The sequence below is a fragment of the Mus musculus genome, chromosome 1 (assembly GCF_000001635.26).
Source record: "Mus musculus strain C57BL/6J chromosome 1, GRCm38.p6 C57BL/6J".
NCBI lineage: Eukaryota > Metazoa > Chordata > Mammalia > Rodentia > Muridae > Mus > Mus musculus.
The window spans coordinates 60,016,880-60,037,506 of NC_000067.6; the positions used below are offsets into that span (position 1 = coordinate 60,016,880).

At 41.8% G+C, this 20,627-nt stretch overlaps 1 protein-coding gene across 18 annotated transcripts in view; it reads right to left on the reverse strand.

Annotated features, from left to right (window-relative positions):
* The window catches only part of Ica1l (islet cell autoantigen 1-like), a 57,686-nt gene that overhangs the window by 31,084 nt on the left and 5,975 nt on the right, over nucleotides 1–20,627 (reverse strand). For 6 of the 18 annotated variants that reach the window (XM_030242896.1, XM_017312240.2, NM_001357296.1 and 3 more), the window contains exons 2-3: nucleotides 11,189–11,357; nucleotides 5,699–5,771 (exon numbers count right to left, since the gene is read on the reverse strand). In XM_030242896.1, coding sequence (XP_030098756.1) covers nucleotides 5,699–5,771; nucleotides 11,189–11,350 — 235 coding nt within the window. In that variant the 5' untranslated portion in view covers nucleotides 11,351–11,357. Of the gene's footprint in view, nucleotides 1–156; nucleotides 719–3,900; nucleotides 4,506–5,698; nucleotides 5,772–11,188; nucleotides 11,368–20,627 lie in introns of those variants that run through there. The other 12 variants (XM_030242897.1, XM_030242900.1, XM_017312256.2 and 9 more) reach the window with 7 other exon arrangements.

Here is a 20,627-nt window from a genome sequence, read left to right on the forward strand (position 1 = left end):
AACCACAAAGTAAAATATTGCTTTTTTACTATAGAGCCATTTTAGAAACACCAATCTAGTCCTCTACCTAGTGCCTAGATAGGAGGAAGAGACCTTCAGAGCTCCACTCTATTCAAAGGGACCCTTAAATGATACCAATGCCACACCCACTTTTACCTTAGCCACAGAGAGGTTGAAAAAGGAAAGGGGTTTTCCCCATGCTCAAGATGTGGCAGTGGGACATGCTGCATCCTCTAAAATGAAAGTGTGGATTTCCTGGGTCTATCAGTAGGAGCTGTGATAAACTGTTGATGTCACAGGAACCAAAACTGTGAAGGAATCAAGGGTTGGCTGGGTAGACTTTCCCCTGCTGGTGTGGCCAACTTGGTAATAGCTACAGTTAAGCCACAAACCAGAGATAAGACAAAAGGTCCATCCAGCAGTGGCAATTTGACAATGAAATTTGAAAGAGAAGTTAGGGCGTGTCTTTAGTTTGAAGATAATGAAGGGGTCACAGTAAGCAATGAAGATGAAGTGAAAGATTTGTCACTACAAGTCCAGCTGCAAGGGAGTGTGCAGACTGGGGCCCAGAATTGCAACTGTGTTGGTCTGAATGAAAATGGTCCCATAGACTCACAGGGAGGGGCATTGCTGGGGGTCTAGCATTGTTGGAATAGGTGTGGCCCTGTTGGAGGAAGTGTGTCCCTGGGGGTGGGCTTTAAGGTCTCAAAAACTCAAGCCAGGCCTAGTGGTTCATCATCTCTTTCTGCTGCCTGTGCATCCAGATGTAGAACTCTCAACTACTCTCCAGCACCATGTCTGCCTGCATGCCACCATGCTTCCAGCCATGATGACAATGGATTTAACCTCTGAAGTGTAAGCTAGCCCTAATTAAGTATTTTCCTTTATAAGAGTTGCCATGGTCATGGCGTCTGATCACAGCAATAGACATCCTAAAGACAGCCAGCATGCAATGCAGGCAGTGCTACATCAGCCTCTTTTGTAAAATATAAAATATACCCATTTAAAAAGGAAACGCAAGACAGCAAAGGCTGACAGGGGAGCCCTGGGGCACCCAGGCAGCAGTGCAGCCCAGCCCTCTGTGTTTGTAAGCTCCTCTTCCCTCCGTCCTCTCTGTTGTCCCCACAAGGTGACCAAGGCCACAGAGCACCGTGAAGCAATGGGGAGGCGCACTGCAACAAACATGACTCAGAGAGGATGCGTCTGGGGGATCGAGCTCTGGAAAAGCACTGCTAGTGCTGGCATAGTTATAAACTCAAAACGTTAAATTTCCCTTGGTATCTTGTAAATAGACTCGCCAGTGCTTCTCACTGTGCTGAAAGCACCACTGGTCTGTCTATATACCCAGTCCCTGGACAGAGGAAGAGTCTTCATGCTTTTAACCCATAATTGTTTTGTTTGGGTCCCAAATTTTAACGACTCAAAGGCATGAGCCTACTGCTTTTTCTGCAATGCAGACTTCAATACAGATTACAAACAGTGGTAATGCCAGTATATCCAGAACTTTTATCTCTTTTTATTAACTTAAAATATTCTTGCAAGCTTTAGGGAGTCATGAGACTTAGATCTACCTCTCATAGCTCAAATGACTCTAGGTAAGTACTCCTGTCAATCTACAACCAAAACTTCCATGCCTACTGTCTACCCCTGAGGGTGGGCTCCCTGTCCCCCAACTACCAGGACCATAGGCCTGAAAGTTTCAACTGCATACCCTGTTAGCATTTCTTCTAGGCTCTGCCCAACAGTTAAGTTACCTAGCAGCAGCCAGGTGATGGTCAGGAGCCAGGCATATAAGAACTGTTCAGGCTTCTCTCTCTCCCTCTCCTCCCCATCTTCTGCCTTCTCTCTCTCTCCTCTCTTCTTCTCTCTCTCTTTTTCCCTCCCTCCCTCCCTCTCTCCTTCCCTCCATCTATTCTCTGTCCCTCTTCCTTCCCCCCTTCCCCAGCTGGCCTCATCCCTTCTTCCTCTCTCCCTCTCTCCTCTCCTCCCCCTTTTCCTTTTCCCCAATAAACCTTCTCTATATTAGGTTTGTCTCATGGCTTGATTTCTCAGAGGGAACGCTTTGGCATGGACCCACTTGGCACGCCCTTCCGCAGCACATCCTGACTTTGCTTTCTGTCCCTAGTCTATATCTATACCAGCAGATTTCCAGGCACCTGAAGACTGGGAACCGCTCCTAAACCACCTGCAACAGGCCAGCCTCAGGGGCTTTCAGAACCTGCATCTAGCCGCAGGCGGTCCAGCAGATTCTGGGCAGAGGGCAAAAACAGATGCTCCAGCCTGCACTCCTGTCTCCCCTTCCTGTCCTTTGACCAACATTTCGGCCTTCCTGGTCCACAGCAACAGCAACCGCAGCAGCAGCAACGCTCCAATGTCACCTCAGAATGTGATCAGAACAAACGGCTGAGGTGCCTGTTACCATCAGAGCAGATGCTGGACACCTCCTCCCGCCTCCTCCCACCTCCCCCTGCCCAAGGCCTCTAACCCAGGGGCTGGGCTTTAATTCCCTCCTCCAGCTTCTTTTCCTTCTCAGCCCTTTTGGCTACCTGCTCTCTTGGCTCTTCTCTTCTGGACCTTCCTTCATCCTTTGCCCTCTCTCCTCTTCCCTCTCTCTTCTCTTGTCTTCCGTACTCACTCCCTTAAAGCTTGGTTCAGTCTGGACTCTTCCAGATGCCTCTGGCTGTGCGTGCCCTCATAGCTGTAATTAAAGACCTTCTCAGCCATACCCAGGAGCAGTCATGTGCTCGTTTCCATTCAGGAGTCATGGTAATTTAATATTCTGGTTAGTTGAGAGAGATGTATTTTCTTTGGCTCATAACTTTAATATTAGAAGTCATCATTTCTGTGTGAGGATTTAGGGTTCTCTGGAAACATGGAACATGGTACAAAGTGGACCGAATCTTCCCTTTAGTGATATTGAAAGGGCAGGTGAGGCTCAACCTGTGCTGCTTTTGTGATGGGACCTGCCAGCATGAACAAATACCCCACACTGACAGCCTCATCCCTGGCCAATTGATGCCATAAAGATGTCTGAGACTGTTCCATGACACAGCGAATGGCGAGCTCACACAGCTCACATTCAATCTCTGCTACAAAAGTTTGCAGCATTGCACGAACCCATCTATCTATCCATCTATCTAACTATAATTTGTTTAGCTAACTATCATTTGCCTGAGAGTATAGCAGCAGGAGACCTATTAGTATGCGAGTCTCTAGACACCGTGTGTTTATGTCGCATCCTAAAGAGAAAGTGCACACTGAGACCTGCGTATATAATCCCTTCCTTAGTCTGAAATGCCACGAGCATGCCAAAAAGTCTAAAGACAAAATTAAAGGCACACAAACTTGCCAATCTTTCTAGACATTTCCATTTCAATGGACCATGATGGTCAGTGGTCATGGCAGCCTTTCACGTCTAGGTATTTTTGACCCTTAGTCATCTGGCCCCAAGTTTCCTTTATTTTTTACTCTTCTTAGTCTTTTTTCTTTTTTAAAAAGATTTATTTATTTATTATATGTAAGTACACTGTAGCTGTCTTTTAGACACTCCAGAAGAGGGCGTCAGATCTTGTTACAGATGGTTGTGAGCCACCATGTGGTTGCTGGGATTCGAACTCAGAACCTTAGGAAGAGCAGTCAGTGAGTGTTCTTAACCGCTGAGCCATCTCTCCAGCCCACTCTTCTTAGTCTTAGTTACAAATTCTTGTACGGATGCACGCTGTTTTCTTTCTTTAATCTCATTTCCTGGCCTCCAAATCTCTTTTTTTTCCCCCCTCATCTCTCCTCCCTCCATAAACCACCTAACTACAACCCTCTACAGAGTTCCCTTTACCAGTTACTATAGCTTGATTCCAGGTTGATTCGAACTACAGTTCTGGTTATGACTCTAAATTAACTCCAATGCATGCTTTGCGTATCATCTTTTATTTTGTTGTGGTAAGTTCAACAATGTCATAGTATTTATGGCATATTCACATACAGACACACACACACACAAATCCCTGCCTAATGATGCCTCTTCAATATGAGCTTTGATTATAAATGGTAAGCTTGACTTACAGCTTCAGAAGACAGCATTTATTGATTGACTGACTGACTGATTGATTGACTGATTGATTTTGGAGTCAGGATTTGACTTTAACCCAGACTGATCTGGCAGTAACACTGTGGCCCACACTAGCCTCCCACTCAGTGATCCGCCTCCTCCCCAAGCCTCCTGACTGCTGGAGTTACAGGGGAGAGGCGCTACACAGACAACGAGCAAATGTTTACTGAATACATGCTACATACTGTTTTTAGGGTTTGAGGTAAACAAGTAAACAAAAACAATTCTTGCATTATCAGATCCAGAACTCAGTGGGTCAGTGGGTAACACACCCACTTGCCACCAAGTCTGATGACTTGAGTTCAATCCCCAGAGTCCAGATGATGGGAAGAAAGAATTGTCTCCTGCAAGTTGTCCTCAGACTTCCACAAAGATGACCTGGCATGTGCATGCCCTAGTCCTAAGTAAAAGATAACTAATAAGTAATAAATGTTAAAAAGAAAAACAAACTCTAGGTGTTAAAAAAGCAATAGATAAAATACATTGTAAGGGTGCAGGGGAGGTATAAAGAAGGAGTTTAAATTTAGATATGGGGTCAAGGAAAAGCCGCATTAAACCTAAGGGAAACCTCAAAAGCCTAAGGGAAGTTAAGAATCATATGATGCGGGAGCTTGTTGTGAAGAAATTAACACAGTTCAGTTAAAGAATTTTAAGATACGCAATCAGAGAGGCAGCCACATCCTGATGACCTGTGTGTATGTATGTATATGTGTATGTATGTGTGTGTGTTTGTATATATATATATATATGTGTGTGTGTGTGTGTGTGTGTGTGTGTATGTGTGTGTGTATGTATATGTGTATGTATGTGTGTATATATATATATGTGTGTGTGTGTGTATGTATGTATGTGTGTGTGTATGTATATGTATGTATGTATGTGTGTATATATATATATATATATATATATATATATATATATATTTATGCCTGATGACCTGAGTTCAATCCCCAGAGTGCACATGATGGAAAGAAAGAATTGGCTCCTGCAAGATATACATACATATACATATACATACATATATACATATATTTCCCCCCATATTCTACTATAATCGAAGTGGAGAAAGAAACCAAAGGCTCAGTTGTGCTGAGTGTAAGGCATAGTAGAAAGAAAGGACCTGCTCTGGGCTATTCTGCTGTAACCCCAGGAGGGTGGAGGCAGGGAGACCTCAGGCCAGCTCGGCTACACAGTGAGACTGTCTAAAAAAAAAGGAATAAAGTCCCTACATAGCACACAGACACACAGACAACCTTTTGTCGACTGTTTCTGTGAGAGAGGAAAGGAATGAGGTACTGATTGTAGGGTCTGCAGGGGTCAAGAGAGGCTTTGAGTGATGGAAGCAAATCTTAAGACTTACAAAGAAAACCAGAGAGTAGAAAGTGATTGTTGTCACATGATTTAAAGAACCTCAGAAGGGAAAGATAGACACTGGGGATTTTGGAAACAGGTCACTATAAATTTTCATAGTTTGCAATAAAATCATATAAAATGATTTGATAAACCAATGCTTTCTTATTAAATGATTCATTTTTAAAAATGCACACCAATACTTATTTGGCATAGGAATGATCAGAATCTAGGGTGCCATACCGTTGAGTCTTAGCTGGTATTTCTCAACTATCTTCACAAGTTCATTGCATGTCTCCTGGATGGAGTGAAAAACCTTGAAAGATAAATTTGATTAGGATAATTTAAAGAACAATAAACAAATACAACTTTAAGCACTTCAAAAGCAGAACACTAGCATAAAGCATGTTAGGTACATTTCATGAGTTATTAGCATAAAGCATGTTAGATATACTTCATAGGTTATGTCCACTTTGCACGGCCGTGATGTATGGGTTAAACATTAATTATGTCTATTTTCTGTGATGGGATGTACTTCAGGCTGTTATATTACTGACATAGAAAGCACATTTAAATTTCCCTGTGAATGCTGGAGAGAAAGGTACGAATGTGTGGAGTCTATCTACAGGACCTGTTCTCCTCTCAGCTCCCAAGTTATCACAACACTACAAAGTTATATCCATTAATAAATTACATCAAATATTGCCAATGGCACATGACAAGAGAATACTTTAGAAACAGTTGATGCTCAATATAACTTTATTAATATAAGTCATTCCAAACAATCCAATAAGTTTACTATAAAAAATAAGGTACTGGCCAGGCATAGTGGCACACACCTTTAATCCCAGCACTCAGGAGGCAGAGGCAGGTGGATCTTTGCAAATTTAAGGCCAGCCTGGTCTACAGAGCGAGTCCAGGGCTACACAGAGAAACCCTGTCTCAAAACCACCTGCCGCCCCCACCACCAAAAAAAAAAAAAAAATGTACTGGACCCAAGTAGTGGTGGCACACACCGTTAGTCCCAGCATTCAGGAGGCAGAGGCAGGTGGGTCTCTAAGTTGGAGGCCAGCCCGGTTTGCAGGGTGAGTTCCAGGACAGCTAGGGCTACATAGAAAAACCCTGTCTTGAAAAATCTAATTAATTAATTAGATTTTTAACCTACATTGTGGCCATACATACCACGTGTAAAGTAGTACATGGAAGGATATAGTAATTTTTCTTTTGTTCTGTTTTGAAACAGGATGATCACAATATATTATAAAATTTAAAAAGTGGCAAGGATTCTGAATGGTTTTGCAATAAAGAAGTGACAAAGTTTGAGATGTGTTTAACCTAAACATTATATATAAAATATACTAAAGATTACACATAGTTGAAAGTTTCATAGTACTCCATTTCTAAAAAAGATTTACTTATCCTTATTTTTATGTGTTTTGCCTGTAGGTATGTCTCTACACCATGTGCATGCCTTGTGCTACTGGAGGCCAGAAGAGGGTGTCTGATCCCGAGACTTGAGTTACAAATAGTTGTGAGCTACCATGGGAGAACTGGGAATGGTCCCTTGGTCCCCTGGAAGAGCAGACAGGACTTTCAACTGCTGAGCCACCTCTCCAGAACCTCTATTCCATTAATGTGTACAATTTTATGTTTTTACATATCATTTAAAAACAAGTTAAGATTTAAAAGAATATAACTGCTTTTGAGAAAGAGAGCTGAAAATGTGCTTAGTTGGTGAGCACACCCATAGCATGGGGGAGAGCTTGAGGGAGGGCATGGGGAGAGCTGGGTGAGAACTGGGGGAGGGCATGGGAGAGCACATGGGGGAGGGCAAAGGGGAGGGCATGAGGTGGACAATAAGGAAGGCATGGGCTCAATCCAGAACTGCCAAAAGGAAACAGTAAAGAAAATTATTTGAAAATAAATAAAATAATTTAAATTGCAAAACTTGCTTTTGGGTTATTTTGTTTGGAATTTCCTTTCTTCATTACTACTATGATTTATTAGCAACAGAAAATTAAGAAAATATCCAGTAGACTCTTATTTAAAACTTAAGCACAGGGGGCTGGAAAGATGGCTCAGTGGTTAAGAGCACTGACTGCTCTTCCAGAGGTCCTGAGTTCAAATCCCAGCAACCACATGGTGGCTCATAACCATCTGTAATGGGATCTGACGCCCTCTTCTAGTGTATCTGAGGGGAGTGACAGTGTACTCATATACATAAAATAAATTAAATAAATAAATAAGTTAGGCACATAAGATGAAAATGTACACCTGTCATAACTCTTCATACATAATGTTAAACTTTCCCATATGATTTCCCATATGATCTCCTTTGCAAAGTCTTATGCTAACGAACATCTATGATACTGCTCAAAGGACACTGGTATTTTTATACCGAGGCCTGGCCCTCTGATTATTAAGTTCTTAACATCAAGATGCTTCAGTTTTGATGTTTAATCAAATCTAAGGTTGGTAGAGGAATAATAATCAACTTCCCAGGTAAGTTTAGGTGTGCTTGAATTGTATTTGGTATCTGGTTATGGCCATTTAAAACTCAAATTTCAGGTGCTGGAGAGATGGCTCAGGAGTTGAAACACACACACACACACACACACACACACACACACACACACACACGCACACGCACGCGCGCGCGCGCGCGAGAGCATACGCACGTGCACACACACATACACAGACTGCGTTTCCAGAGGACCTAGGTTCAGTTCCCAGCACCATCTGTAACTCTAGCTCCAGGAGATCTGATGTTCTTTTCTGGCTTCTTCAGGCATGGCACATGTGTAGTGCAAAAACATACATGAAGGCAAAACACTCATGCATCTAAGATAAAGAAAGAAAGAATAAACATCAATTTCTAATGCATATGGAAGATTACAAAATAATACAAAAGATATTTCTATTAACATGAGGCGATTATGGTTTGTTTTTCCCATAGGTTCTTGCAAGATTTACTACTACTACATGTTATTTTTACAATGAATTTTATTTTTACTTTCTTTTTTTGAGATGGGCGTCTTATGTAGCCCAGGATGGCCTTAAGTTAGCTAGGTAGCCCAGGATGGCCTTAAGCTGCTCATCCCCCTGCCTTCACCGCTCAAGTGTTAGGATTATATATGATCCATCAAGCCTAGCATTTGTTTTTTTTTTTAGAATTTTTTCAAGATTTATTTATTTTATGCATATGGGTACACTGTAGCTGTCTTCAGACACACCAAAAGAGGGCATCGGATCCCATTACAGATGGTTGTGAGCTACCGTGTGGTTGCTGGGGATTGAACTCAGGACCTCTGGAAAAACAGCCAGTGCTCTTAACCACTGAGACATCTCTCCAGCCCACTTTTTTTTCAATCTTTATGAAAAATAGTAAGGAGCTGGAGAGATGGCTCAGTGGTTATAAGTACTGGCTGCTTTTCCAGAGGTCCCAGGTTTAATTCCTAGCATCTCATGGCAGCTTACAACTGTCTGGAACTCCAGTTCCAGGGGATCTGCTAGCCTTGCACAAGCATACATGCAGGGAAAATACCAGTGTATAAAATAAAAGTAAATACATTGTTAAAAAAGAAAATAGTATAAATATGGAAGGAAATACATGGCTGATCCCAAATATTTGTGTAATGGACAACTCTACAGTAAGATGTCATAGATAACCTAACATATAAAGTACCACAGACATTTTCCCTTGTGTGGGAAGGCGTGTGGAGACAGTGGCAAGGTCTCCTAGTGTTAAAACACAGATTACAACTAACACAGTCTTCTCTTGTCCCCACATGTGCAAAGTAGTCATAAGGACTACTTTGCAACAAATAGTAAGTGCTTCTTTTTTTTATTTTATTTTATTTATTTATTTATTTATTTATTTATTTATTTTTGAGGCAGGGTTTCTCTGTGTAGCCCTGGCTGTCTGGAACTCAACTCTGACCAGACTGGTTAAACTCAACATCCATTCATCTGTCTCTTCCTCCAGAGTGCTAGGACTATAGGTGTGTGCCACCACAGCCAGCATACTCTTTTTTTTTTCTTTTTTTTTTTTCTTTTGCTTTTTGTTTTTTGAGACAGGGTTTCTCTGTGTAGCCCTGGCTGTCCTGGAACTCACTCTGTAGACCAGGCTGGCCTCGAATTCAGAGATCCACCTGCCTCTGCCTACCAAGTGCTGGGATTAAAGGCGTGCGCCACCAAACCCGGCACTCTTTTCATTTTTAATACAAGGTTTAAATTTACTTCAGGAAAATGGTTCTTTTACTTAAAAAGGAGTTTAAGCAGGATATTAGAACATGTTCCAATAACTTTGTCTCTTAGTGGAAACAAGCCAGGCATACAGACCTATAATCTAGTCCTACAAAGCAGAGACAGAATTGATGAATTTGAGGCCAGCTTGGGATACACATCTAGTTTGCTTGCTTGTTTGTTTAAAAATGTATTTATTTTTATGTCATGAGCATTGATGTTTTTGCCTGCATGTATGAGGGTATCAGATCTCCTGGAAGTGGAGTTAGAGACAGTTGTGAACTGCTATGTGGCCAGCCTGAACATACATAAATAGCAAGATGTCTTTAAAAAAAAAAAGTGGGGTCTTCAGTGTGTCTGGAGACAGCTCAGTAGGAGAGTAAGAATGCTTGCCTTACATGCACAAGAACATGGGTTCAGGAGGGCTGTGTAGCACACACCTTTAATTCTAGTACTCAGGAGACAAGCCTAGGCAGAAATCTGTTGAGTTCAAGGCTAGCCTGGTGTACAGAGTGAGTTCGGGGCAGATAGGGCTACACTGTGAGACCCTGACTCAAAAAAAAAAAAGGAGGAGGGGGAGGAATAAGAGGAGAAGGAAGAGGAAGGAGGAAGAGGGTAAAGAGGAAGAGGAAGAAGGTAAAGAGGAAGAGGAGAAGGAGAGGAAGAAAAGGCCCTGGGTTCATTCCCAGGACCACAAAACATAAAAAGCCACAAGTAAATAATAAAAACAAAAACTCTATTATCATTTGCCATTTGGTACCAAGTAATTTATTTCAGTGAGGTATAGACAATATTAGAGGGCTATGAAATACAACACAACCTATAATGAATGTACTATCTCAACTGGGATTTTAATTGTTAGTTAATATTGAACTTGAGACTACAACAAGTATGTCAGGAAATTACTCAATTCCTAGTTTTATTACCAGTTCTGCAAATGTTCTATTCATAATAACTGTGATCTGTAATAGGTGTCTCTTAATGACAGTCACGGCTAAACATCTTGTAGCAAAGCTGCCTTTACCCCTGTGCTGCTAGTTTATGCCAACTTGACACAAGCTAGAGTCTTCTAAGAGAAGGAAGCCTCAGCTGAGAAAATATCTCCATAAGATGGGGCTGTAGGAAAGTATCAGGGGCATTTTTCTTAAATTATTGACAGGGAAGGCCCAGCACATTGTGGGTAGAGTAATTCCTGGGTTGGTAGTCCCAAATTCTATAAGCAAGCAGGCTGAGCAAGCCACTAAGCAGTACTTCCTATGGCCTCTGCATCAGCTCCTGCCTGCGGGTCCCACCCTGTTTGGGTTCCTATCCTGACTTCCTTCAGTGATGAACTACAGATGTGGAGGTGTAGGCCCAGCAAACCCTTTCCTCCCCATCTTGCTTTTGGTCATAGTGTTTTATCACAGCAATAGTAACGCTATTCTGGTGTAAAAGTTTGCTCCAGTCCCTGCTGGAGCCCCATGCAGCACACAGAGCCTTCACACTTACCTCCAACTTAGCGTCCAGTTCTGCATCGGATGCAACCACATGCTCGTCCTCCTTCTTTCCCGTCGCTTTGATAAAGACTTGTTTAGTTCTCCAGTAGTTCTTCTGCATTCTGCTCACTACTGACTGGTTATCTTCTGCTCTGAGTTGCTCAGAGGAATCCATGGAGTAACTAAAACAGACTAAAATTAGGCTTCTTTCAAAAACTTACCCATAGATTAAAAATATACTTAAAAACATAATAAATATCTAACTAGTATGTATTTTATTGACAAACCAAAATGATATTAAATATAAGCATAATGCTTGCTTTATATGATCTAAGTTTATTTTATAGTTATAACTAGACAAAGATAAGAGATTAATATTACTATATTTTGGTTATGAAGCAAAGCTGATAAATTGTTAAGATTTTATAATTATGGCTAGAAATAATTCTATTTGATTAATATCTACTAGTAAACATATCTTAGCTTATCACTAATTTTTTTACTTTGCAGTATACTGGAAAATGAAGAAATTTATACGCACACATTTCCTATAACTATCACATCTTTACAAAGCTGTTCTGTACCTATTGTTATATGTAAAGATTTGGATACATGCACTTCTTTAAATAGTAAAGAAATACTTTAATATCCAACAAAACAATAAAAATGAGCCCGGCGGTGGTTCATGCTTTTAATCCTAGCACTTCGGAGGCAGAGGCAGACAGATCTCTGAGCTGGTCTACAAAGCAAGTTCCAGGATAGCCAGGGCTACACAGTGAAACCCTGTCTTGAAAAACAAACAAACAAAAGTAAAATAAATAAGAAGGAGACCTGCTATGGAAGAGACATCATCAAAGCAGACGTCTCAGTGACTGCTTTAACACAGTTGACATAGTTACATATGAGGAAATGACGCATGCAAAGCATTTTGTAAAGATGCTAAGAAAGAAACAATAATAATTGTTTGATACCAGAGCCCAACCTAGTCCTGTGAACTGGGGACAACAGAGAAGCAGGTGACTCAGTCATTGTATTTTCCCTTGCTGGAAAAACAAACAAACGAACAAGCAAACACTCTCCAAACACCCAGGTTCATTTCCCTTTTATTCTGAAGCACTAATTAAGTTAAAAGAAGGCTAATTTCTAAATTTCCAGGGCCAAACAAGAGCAAGCAAAACCCAGCACGCTAAACATCACAGAGAGGAGTGAGAGTAAGGAGACCTGGCCTAGCAGCACCAATGCTAGAGCATGACTGTGTTATTTAAAACGACACACAGACTTCTTTTTAAACACAAAGCCTCCTGGGCCATAAAAAAGTCTAGCACTCGGCATCAGAGTGTTGTCTGCACATATGAGGCCCTGGGTTCAATCCCCGTTAATGTAAAAATCAAATTTAATTAAAAGATAAAGTCCTGAAAAGCTAAAAGCCAGAATCCAACTCAATCACGTATGATGTGACATTCACCTAAAAAAAAAAAAAAAAAAAGACACGAAGGAATAAAAATAAGGAGATGCCATAGCAGATCTTAAAAATATATACCAAAGCCGGGCAGTGGTGGCACATGCCTTTAATCCCAGCTTTGGGAGGCAGAGGCAGGTGGATTTCTGAGTTCAAGGCCAACCTGGGCTACAGAGTGAGTTCCAGGACAGCCAGGGCTATACAGAGAAACCCTGTCTCAAACAAACAAACAAACAAAAACTATATATATATATATGTATATATATATACACATATACATATATATATACACATACACACATATATATGTACATATATATATATATATATATATATATATAGTTTTTGTTAAATCTTGGTGTGTGTATATATATATATATATATATATATACACACACACACACACACACATATATATACCAAGATTTAACATAGACAACAATACCAAGTGGTACATAGACAATAATCTATAGAAAATATTGAAACAAGTCAGAGACTCCAGCTGCAAAGTTCAAGTAGATTAAAAACCAGCTAGATGGTCTGGAGAGATGGCTTAACAGTTAAGGGCACTGGCTGCTCTTCCAGAGGATCTGGGCTCAATTCCCAGCACCCACCTGGCAGCTCACAACCATCTGTAACTCCAGTTTCAGAAAACTCACCAGGAGTGCACGTGATACATGTAAAAACATGCACATACACTTGGTGTACATAATTACATGCAGGCAAAACATCTACACATAAAATAAATGAATTTTAAAAGTTGACTAGCTAGCCAGTGTGGTATAATTCCAATACTTGGGAGACTGAGGCAGGAGGATCTCATGGTCAAGGCAGCCTGGGATACAAAGTGAGACTCTGTTTAAATAATTAACAAGTAAGTAAAACTGTCTGAAATGGCCTAAGAGCAAAGTGAAGACAACAGACATAAAATCAAAGAGACCCACAAACAGGATCAGATTTCAGAAGAGAGGCACAAGCAGTGTGGAAGAGAACAGCCAAGAGAAAAAGGCAAGACAGGGTGGGAAAGAAACACTCAAGAAACACGACAGCCCTCACACTTGTGTCAGTCATGACGTATAAATGCAATGAGGTGGATAAACCTACATAAGATAATACAAATAAAATTATAAATAGGTACATCATAGACAAACTGTTTAAATCCAAAGACAGGAAAAATAGCAAAGAAAATGCTATGAAAATAGAAAAAAGTATTATTATTATAATTTTTAAAGAGATTTCACTCTGTAGCTCAGGCTGATCTGGAACTCACTAACTTACTATGTAGATCAAGTTGACTTTGAACTCATGGTGATGCTCCTGCCTCAACATCTTAAGAGTTGAGATAACAGACAGAAACTACCAGTCCAGATAAGAAAATTTATATTGAAAAACAATGAAACTTGGCAATGATGGAACACACCTTTAATTTCAGCTCTCAGGAGGCAGAGACAGGAGGATCTCTGTGAGCTCAAGGCCTCTACAGAGTTGCAGGACAGCTAGGGCAACAGAGAGAAACCCTGTCCAGGGGGGCAGGGGAGAAAGAAAATAAAAACACAATGAAACAAAAATACAGATAAGAGGTGGGTTCTCAATAAAATAGTAAAGTTAAGTAAAATAGAAAGCCTGGTGGTGGTGGTGCACAGCTTTAATCCAGGCACTTGTGAGACAGAGGCAAGCCAATCTCTAGAGGCCAGCCTGGTCTACAGAGCAAGTTTCAGAACAACCCTGGCTACACAGAGAAACTCTGTTTAAGAAGGGGGGGGGGAAAAAAGCTATACTTAAAGATAGTGAAAAGAAAACCAAACAAATAAACCAAACCATATTAACCCATAATTCTACATTTATGAAGCTGTTAAAAATAAGCCACTGTGAGAGTGCACACCTGAAATAAAAGGACTAAGAGGTTGAGGCAGGAATATTATAAGTTCCAAACTACCCCGGGCTGCACAGAGACAAAATAAGAAAATGAAGACATTTTAAGACATAAAGCTCAGAATGAATGATTAAGGTACTTTCAGAAATGCTAACATCTGGCTAGGCTATTTTTTGTACATGGATGTCAGAGGAAAACTTGTAGGAGCTGGTCTTCCTCTTCTGTTGGGCTTGGGGTGGAGCCCTCACCTGCTGAGCCACCTTGCTGGCCCCAGATGACTCCTAATTTCTTTAGAGAATAGCCATTTCCCCTTACCAAAGGGAAAACTCAGCTAGTCTTTTGGCTAGCTATTGGGTGTGTACAGGAGAGTGACTAATTATCTATTATTGCTAGCCCATAGATCTCCTGGGAAAACAGACTACCTTATTTATAGCAGTTTGCTTTATGGATATTGTTTCTCTATTTTGCTTTCAGTCAAAAAAAATTTATTGTCACGTTCTCTTCCAGGAATACTAAAATCCCTCATGTTCCCAGGGTGTCTCTGGCATTTGCTGCCTTGAGCACACAAGCGCTGTTTGTTTTGCTCTGATTATGTGCTTGCCTCAGTGTCATCCCAGTGACTAGGAAGGAAGACGGGAGGCAAAATATTAATCCTGTCTTGTTTTGTTTTGTTTTGTTTTTCAAGACAGGGTTTCTCTGTTTTAAGTACAAAGTTTATTATTTATGTTTTTGGCAGTGAGTAATGGGTTGGCCTAATGCTGCTTGTATTCTAATGCTAATTGGGGCCCCTAAGACTAGTTGCTCCAGATACAGAGAGTCCAATGTAGATGCTGAGTATCTCCAAGTTATTTCTGATTGGTAAATAATAAAGATGCTGACAGACAATAGCTGGGCAGAAGAAACATTGGTGGGGTTTAGGTTTCGAGAGCTTTGGGATGGTGGAAGAAGGTACAGGAGGAGGAAGAAGCCACCATGGGTTAGGAGTGAAGAGAACGTGGCCCTGAGGACTGGCTAATTGGAGTTAAGAGCAGCCCAGATGAAACATAATAATAAGTAATAACTCAGGGTTATCGATAGGTTATTGATAGGAAAGTAGATTCTAATAAGTTGGTGTTATCGATAGGAAAGTAGATTCTAACAGCATAGAAGGTAGGAAGCTGTCTAACTTTTGGACTATTTAAGGCTTATTGTAAATATAAAGGTTGTGTGTGCTTTTTTATCTGGGAACTAAATGGTCCAAAATGGTATAGAAACCCTGGGTCAGGATTAAGTGTTTATACAACAGACCTCTCCACACCCTTCTGGAATTCATTTGGTAGGTGTAGGAGCCCTTCTGATGCATACCCCCAGGCCTATCTCATATGCTTTGCTTGTCTTTGGTTCCTTGTCACATGACCTCTTCACATGGTTATGACAGAACCCACATAAATGCTGGGAATAGTGGCTGCACCTGTATCCCCAGACCTGAAAGGATGGACCATCTAGAGACTGCTGCACCCAGGGATCCATCCCCTAATCAGCCTCCAAACACAGACACTATTGCATACACCAGCAAGATTTTGCTGAAAGGACCCTGATATAGTTGTCTCTTGTGAGGCTATGCCAGTGCCTGGCAAACACAGAAGTGGATGCTCACAGTCAGCTATTGGATGGGACACAGGACCACCAATGGAGGAGCTAGAGAAAGTACCCAAGGAGCTAAAGGGGTTTGCAACCCTATAGGTGGAACAACAATATGAACTAACCAGTACCCCCAGAGCTCGTGTCTCTAGCTGCACATGTAGCAGAAGATGGCCTAGTCAGCCATCACTGGAAAGAGAGGCCCCTTGGTATTGCAAACTTTATATGCCCCAGTATAGGGGAATACCAGGGCCAAGAAGTGGGAGTGGGTGGGTAGGGGAGTGAGTGGGGGGAAAGGGAGGACTTTTGGGATAGCATTGGAAATGTAAATGAAGAAAATACCTAATAAAAAATGCAAAAAATAATAAAAAATAATCCATCAGTCCAAATGCTTTAGTTTTAACCTCAGGATTAAAAAGGCAAGAAGGATTGGGCACCCTAAAATTCAGGGCAGCTTATGGAATGTTTAAAAATAATTCTTGCTCAGAGGCAAGGCATCGTTATGTAGAAAACAGAGACACACAGGAAGCACATCAGACCGAAATGAACCCACTGTCAGCCAGCCTTGTCAGCCTCCAGAACCCTTGGGAACTGAAGCACCCAGCAGCCAATCACAGCAGAGGACAATCCTCAGCACCCAGTGTCCAGTGCAGACTCCACAGGAGCCCTCCAAACGCCAGGTGAACAGGAAGGGCTGACGGTGGCTCTGCTCATACCACTCAGGCAAAGATCAGAACAGAACAGGATGGCCTCATTCAACAATAAATAATGTACAAAACAAATGACAAGAAAAAGCAGCACTACATGAAAGAAAAAGAAACCACCATAACAGCAACGTTTAAAATTCTCGAAAATTAGTTCCATAAAATACAAGTTTGAAGAGCTGGTGCAGATAAATACAAGATAACTCCATACAACTGTTCCTGACATTTGAGAGAAACAAGAGGTGAGAAAAAGCAGCTGGGTATGGTGATGCACACCTTTAACCCCAGCACGGAGGACAGTGGATCTCCAAGTTCAAGGCCAGCCTAGTTTACAGAGCAGCGTTTCAAGACAGCTGGAGCTACACAGAGAGACCCTGTCTCCAAAACAAGCAAAGAAAAAGGACAGGAAAGGCCTATAGGATTTGAAGGACATAACAAACAGGCAGAACCACTGTGTGGAGAGCTGCTGGGGAGGTTCAAAAGTGCAAAGGTGGTAAGGGGGCTTGAAATGAACAGCACGGTTAGATCAAGGACGGCAGATCTAAGAAGTAATAACGCTGGACAGCTGGACAGAGAGATGCAGATACTTGGAATAACTGAATATAACACTAAAGGGGAAAGACAGCCTACACTAAAACTCCTAATGATCCCGACTGGGATGCCTGTGAAGGAAGTTCCCTCAGCTTCAAAGACAGTAACAAATGCTGTCAGAAGATGGTAAAAGTGAGGGTAAAGGTGTAACTCTCTGAGAGAAACTGCCTGGAATGTTGTGAGACCCTGAGTTGGAGACCTAGTTCTGCATGGAGGAAAAGCAAGTGCTGTGTCAGGTGCTGAGGGGCAAAGACGGTCATAGGGAATTGTCTCCTAGCTGGACGATAACAGGAATGGCAATCTAACACTCTTGTTTGGGTGGGGCCTGTTTATTGTTGATGGATATACACTGTCTTTAGACTTGGCATTATCTCAAATCACAATACAAAGAATATTTAAAATATATACAAGTATGCCTATTAGATATGAAGGCATAAATGCATCTTAGGATATTTAGGTTTTGCTACCCCGCCCTTCACACTGTACCAACCAGCATCATTTCCCCAGCAGCGTGTGCTTATGCTGTGTTTGTGTCACGTTCTGCTAAACCTTTCAGCATTGAACTTTTATCATTATTGTTATATGTTATGGTATTATGGAATGCTGTCCTTCCCCATTGCCATCAGAGCAAGTATGATCACCCTCAAGAAATCCTCACAAGATTAGTTCTGCTCATGTTCTCCTATGGAAGATGAGGGTTGTTGAAAGGGTTCATGAAGCACATAGAAATGAACATGAAGGGCTCACAAGGCAACACACAGGACTCATGAGCCCTTCCTCTCCCCCGGGTACAAAAACAGTTAATTCTGAGCAGTTAACCTCCTATCTGTAAACATCCTCAGAGAAGCTCTGGGTCCCTGAGCTAGACTTGGGCTGAATCACTTGTTTCTGCCATGAGTGAACAGAAACATGATGAGTGCCATCTAGAGTGAACAGATGTCTCCCCAGAAGAAATCACACAACATATGGTGAGCTGTGACTACAATTACAAGTAGCTTAGGGTACAATGAACCTCAGCCATACATACAGTCAACTAAGTAAATGGATGTCTGACTGCCCCAGCCATCAACTCTTCCCCTAGATCACTCTCTTTCCCTGGGGCAAGACAGTTATAGAATTGCGACAGCTAATAATACTTTAAAAAATTTTTTTATTGATTTTATGTACATTAGTACACTGTTGGGGGCTGGAGAAATAGCTCAGCGGGTAAGAGCACTGACTGTTCTTATGAAGGTCCTGAGTTCAAATCCCAGCAACCACATGGTGGCTTATAACCACCTGAAATGACATCTGACGCCCTCTACTGGAGTGTCTGAAGACAGCTACAGTGTACTTACATATAAATAATAAATAATTCCTTAAAAAAATAAAAAATAAAAAGGTACACTGTAGCTGTCTTCAGAGACACCAGAAGGGAGCATCATATCCCACTACAGATGGTTGTGAGCCACCATATGGTTGCTGGGAATTGAGCTCAGGACCTCTGGAAGAGCAGTCAATGCTCTTTAACTGTTGAGCCAGCTCCAGCCCCAGCTAATAATCCTGTAGTGGACTCCCAACCTTCCAGCAAAGTACAAGTGGCAGATCTCACTGTAAATCAGGTGCTAGGAATTAAAGTGAGAGAGCTAGGTTAGAAGCTACAAGCTGAGAGCTGGCCCCTACACTCAACAGCTGCCTGTCAAGGAAAGCAAACACTCTTTTGTTCCCCTTGTTTATCTGTCAGTTTAATTGGTTGATTGAGGTCAGGTAGCCCTGCCTACTCAGGGCCAAGGCTCTGACTCTATCAACTCCAGAAATCATACCAGGCTGCTGAGTACCCCAGTTGGGAACCCCAGGTGCTGTCCTGGGGGTGAATTCCCCAAGCCTTTCTGCCCCCTCGTCTACACTTCCACATATGAGACAGTACATTTCTTTTTTCTTTTTTGAAAGATTATTTATTATATCTAATTACACTGTAGCTGCACCAGAAGAGGGCGTCAGATGATACATTTCTATCCCCCCAGTGTGTGCCTGGCAGTTCCATAGGAAACCAATTCTTCCCTATGGTGTTCTAAAAAACAGGCCAAGGTGCCATCAGAGTCACTGTGTTAGATGCATGAGCACTAAACTTAAAAAAGGGTCCCAACATGTCCCTTGGTGCCATGCTTAGATCTTTCTAGAAACTTTTGCTGGAAAGCAAACACTCTTGGAGTAAAGTCCAAGTGCTGCCCCAGTGGACACACAAATAACGAGAGAGCAAACTAAGACGACAGAAACAGGTCTAGAGGTTTGGACAGATCATACCAGCTAAATATCTCTTACCAAAGCCTAATCCAGGAGAAGCCTCACCTCCCTTCAATTTGATAAAGTTATGGAGAGGCGAGGAAGCTGCAGGGGAAACACGGTTTGTAGTTACCAATCTGGTTTATGAGATTGTCGCTTTTTGCTTCATTCTTGAGACAGGTTCTTGCCTTCTACATTGAGCTGGCCTGGATTCTCTTGCCTCCATCTACTGAGTGCTGGAAAGGCAGGTTTGTGCGGACACATTCAACTCTAATTCAGGAGAAGGAAAGATGCCATCTCTGTAACACTGTCCTGGTTAGCTCCAGCTGTCAACCTGCTACAACCTAGAGTCAGCGGAAAAGGGGGAACCTCGGGTTCCTTGAACTGCCTCCGTCAGCTGGGCATTGTGTTACACACCTTTTGCACACCTTTAATACCAGCATTCACAAGGCAGAGAGAGGCAGGTGGATCGCAGGGCTACACAGAGAAACCCTGTCTCAAAAAAAAAAAAAAAAGCTTCCATCAGATTGGCCAGTCGCTATGTCTGATATGAACGGTAAGTGAGTCAACATGCAATGTTCCTCCATAGCTTCCACTTTAGGTTTTACGTGTGCTCCTACCCAGACTTCCCTCAGTGATGGACTGTGACTTGAAATGTAAGTAAAATAACCCTTTCCTCCTCTAAAGTGCCTTTGGTCAGAGTGTGTAGAGGAAGTTTAATCCAGCAACATGGATGCTCTGGCAAGGAATCACATCCAGAGGCCTTCCAGATCTGTGTGATCTGGTTAGAATGCAGACACAACCTTAGCACACACCTTTATTCCTTAGCAATGAAGGTAAGATTAGTTTGAAGGAGAAAGAAGCCATGTTTGAAAGTGAGGTCTAATTGAGGGGCAACTAAAGTAACAAGTCGGAGAAATATTTGACAGAATAAGTCAGAGAT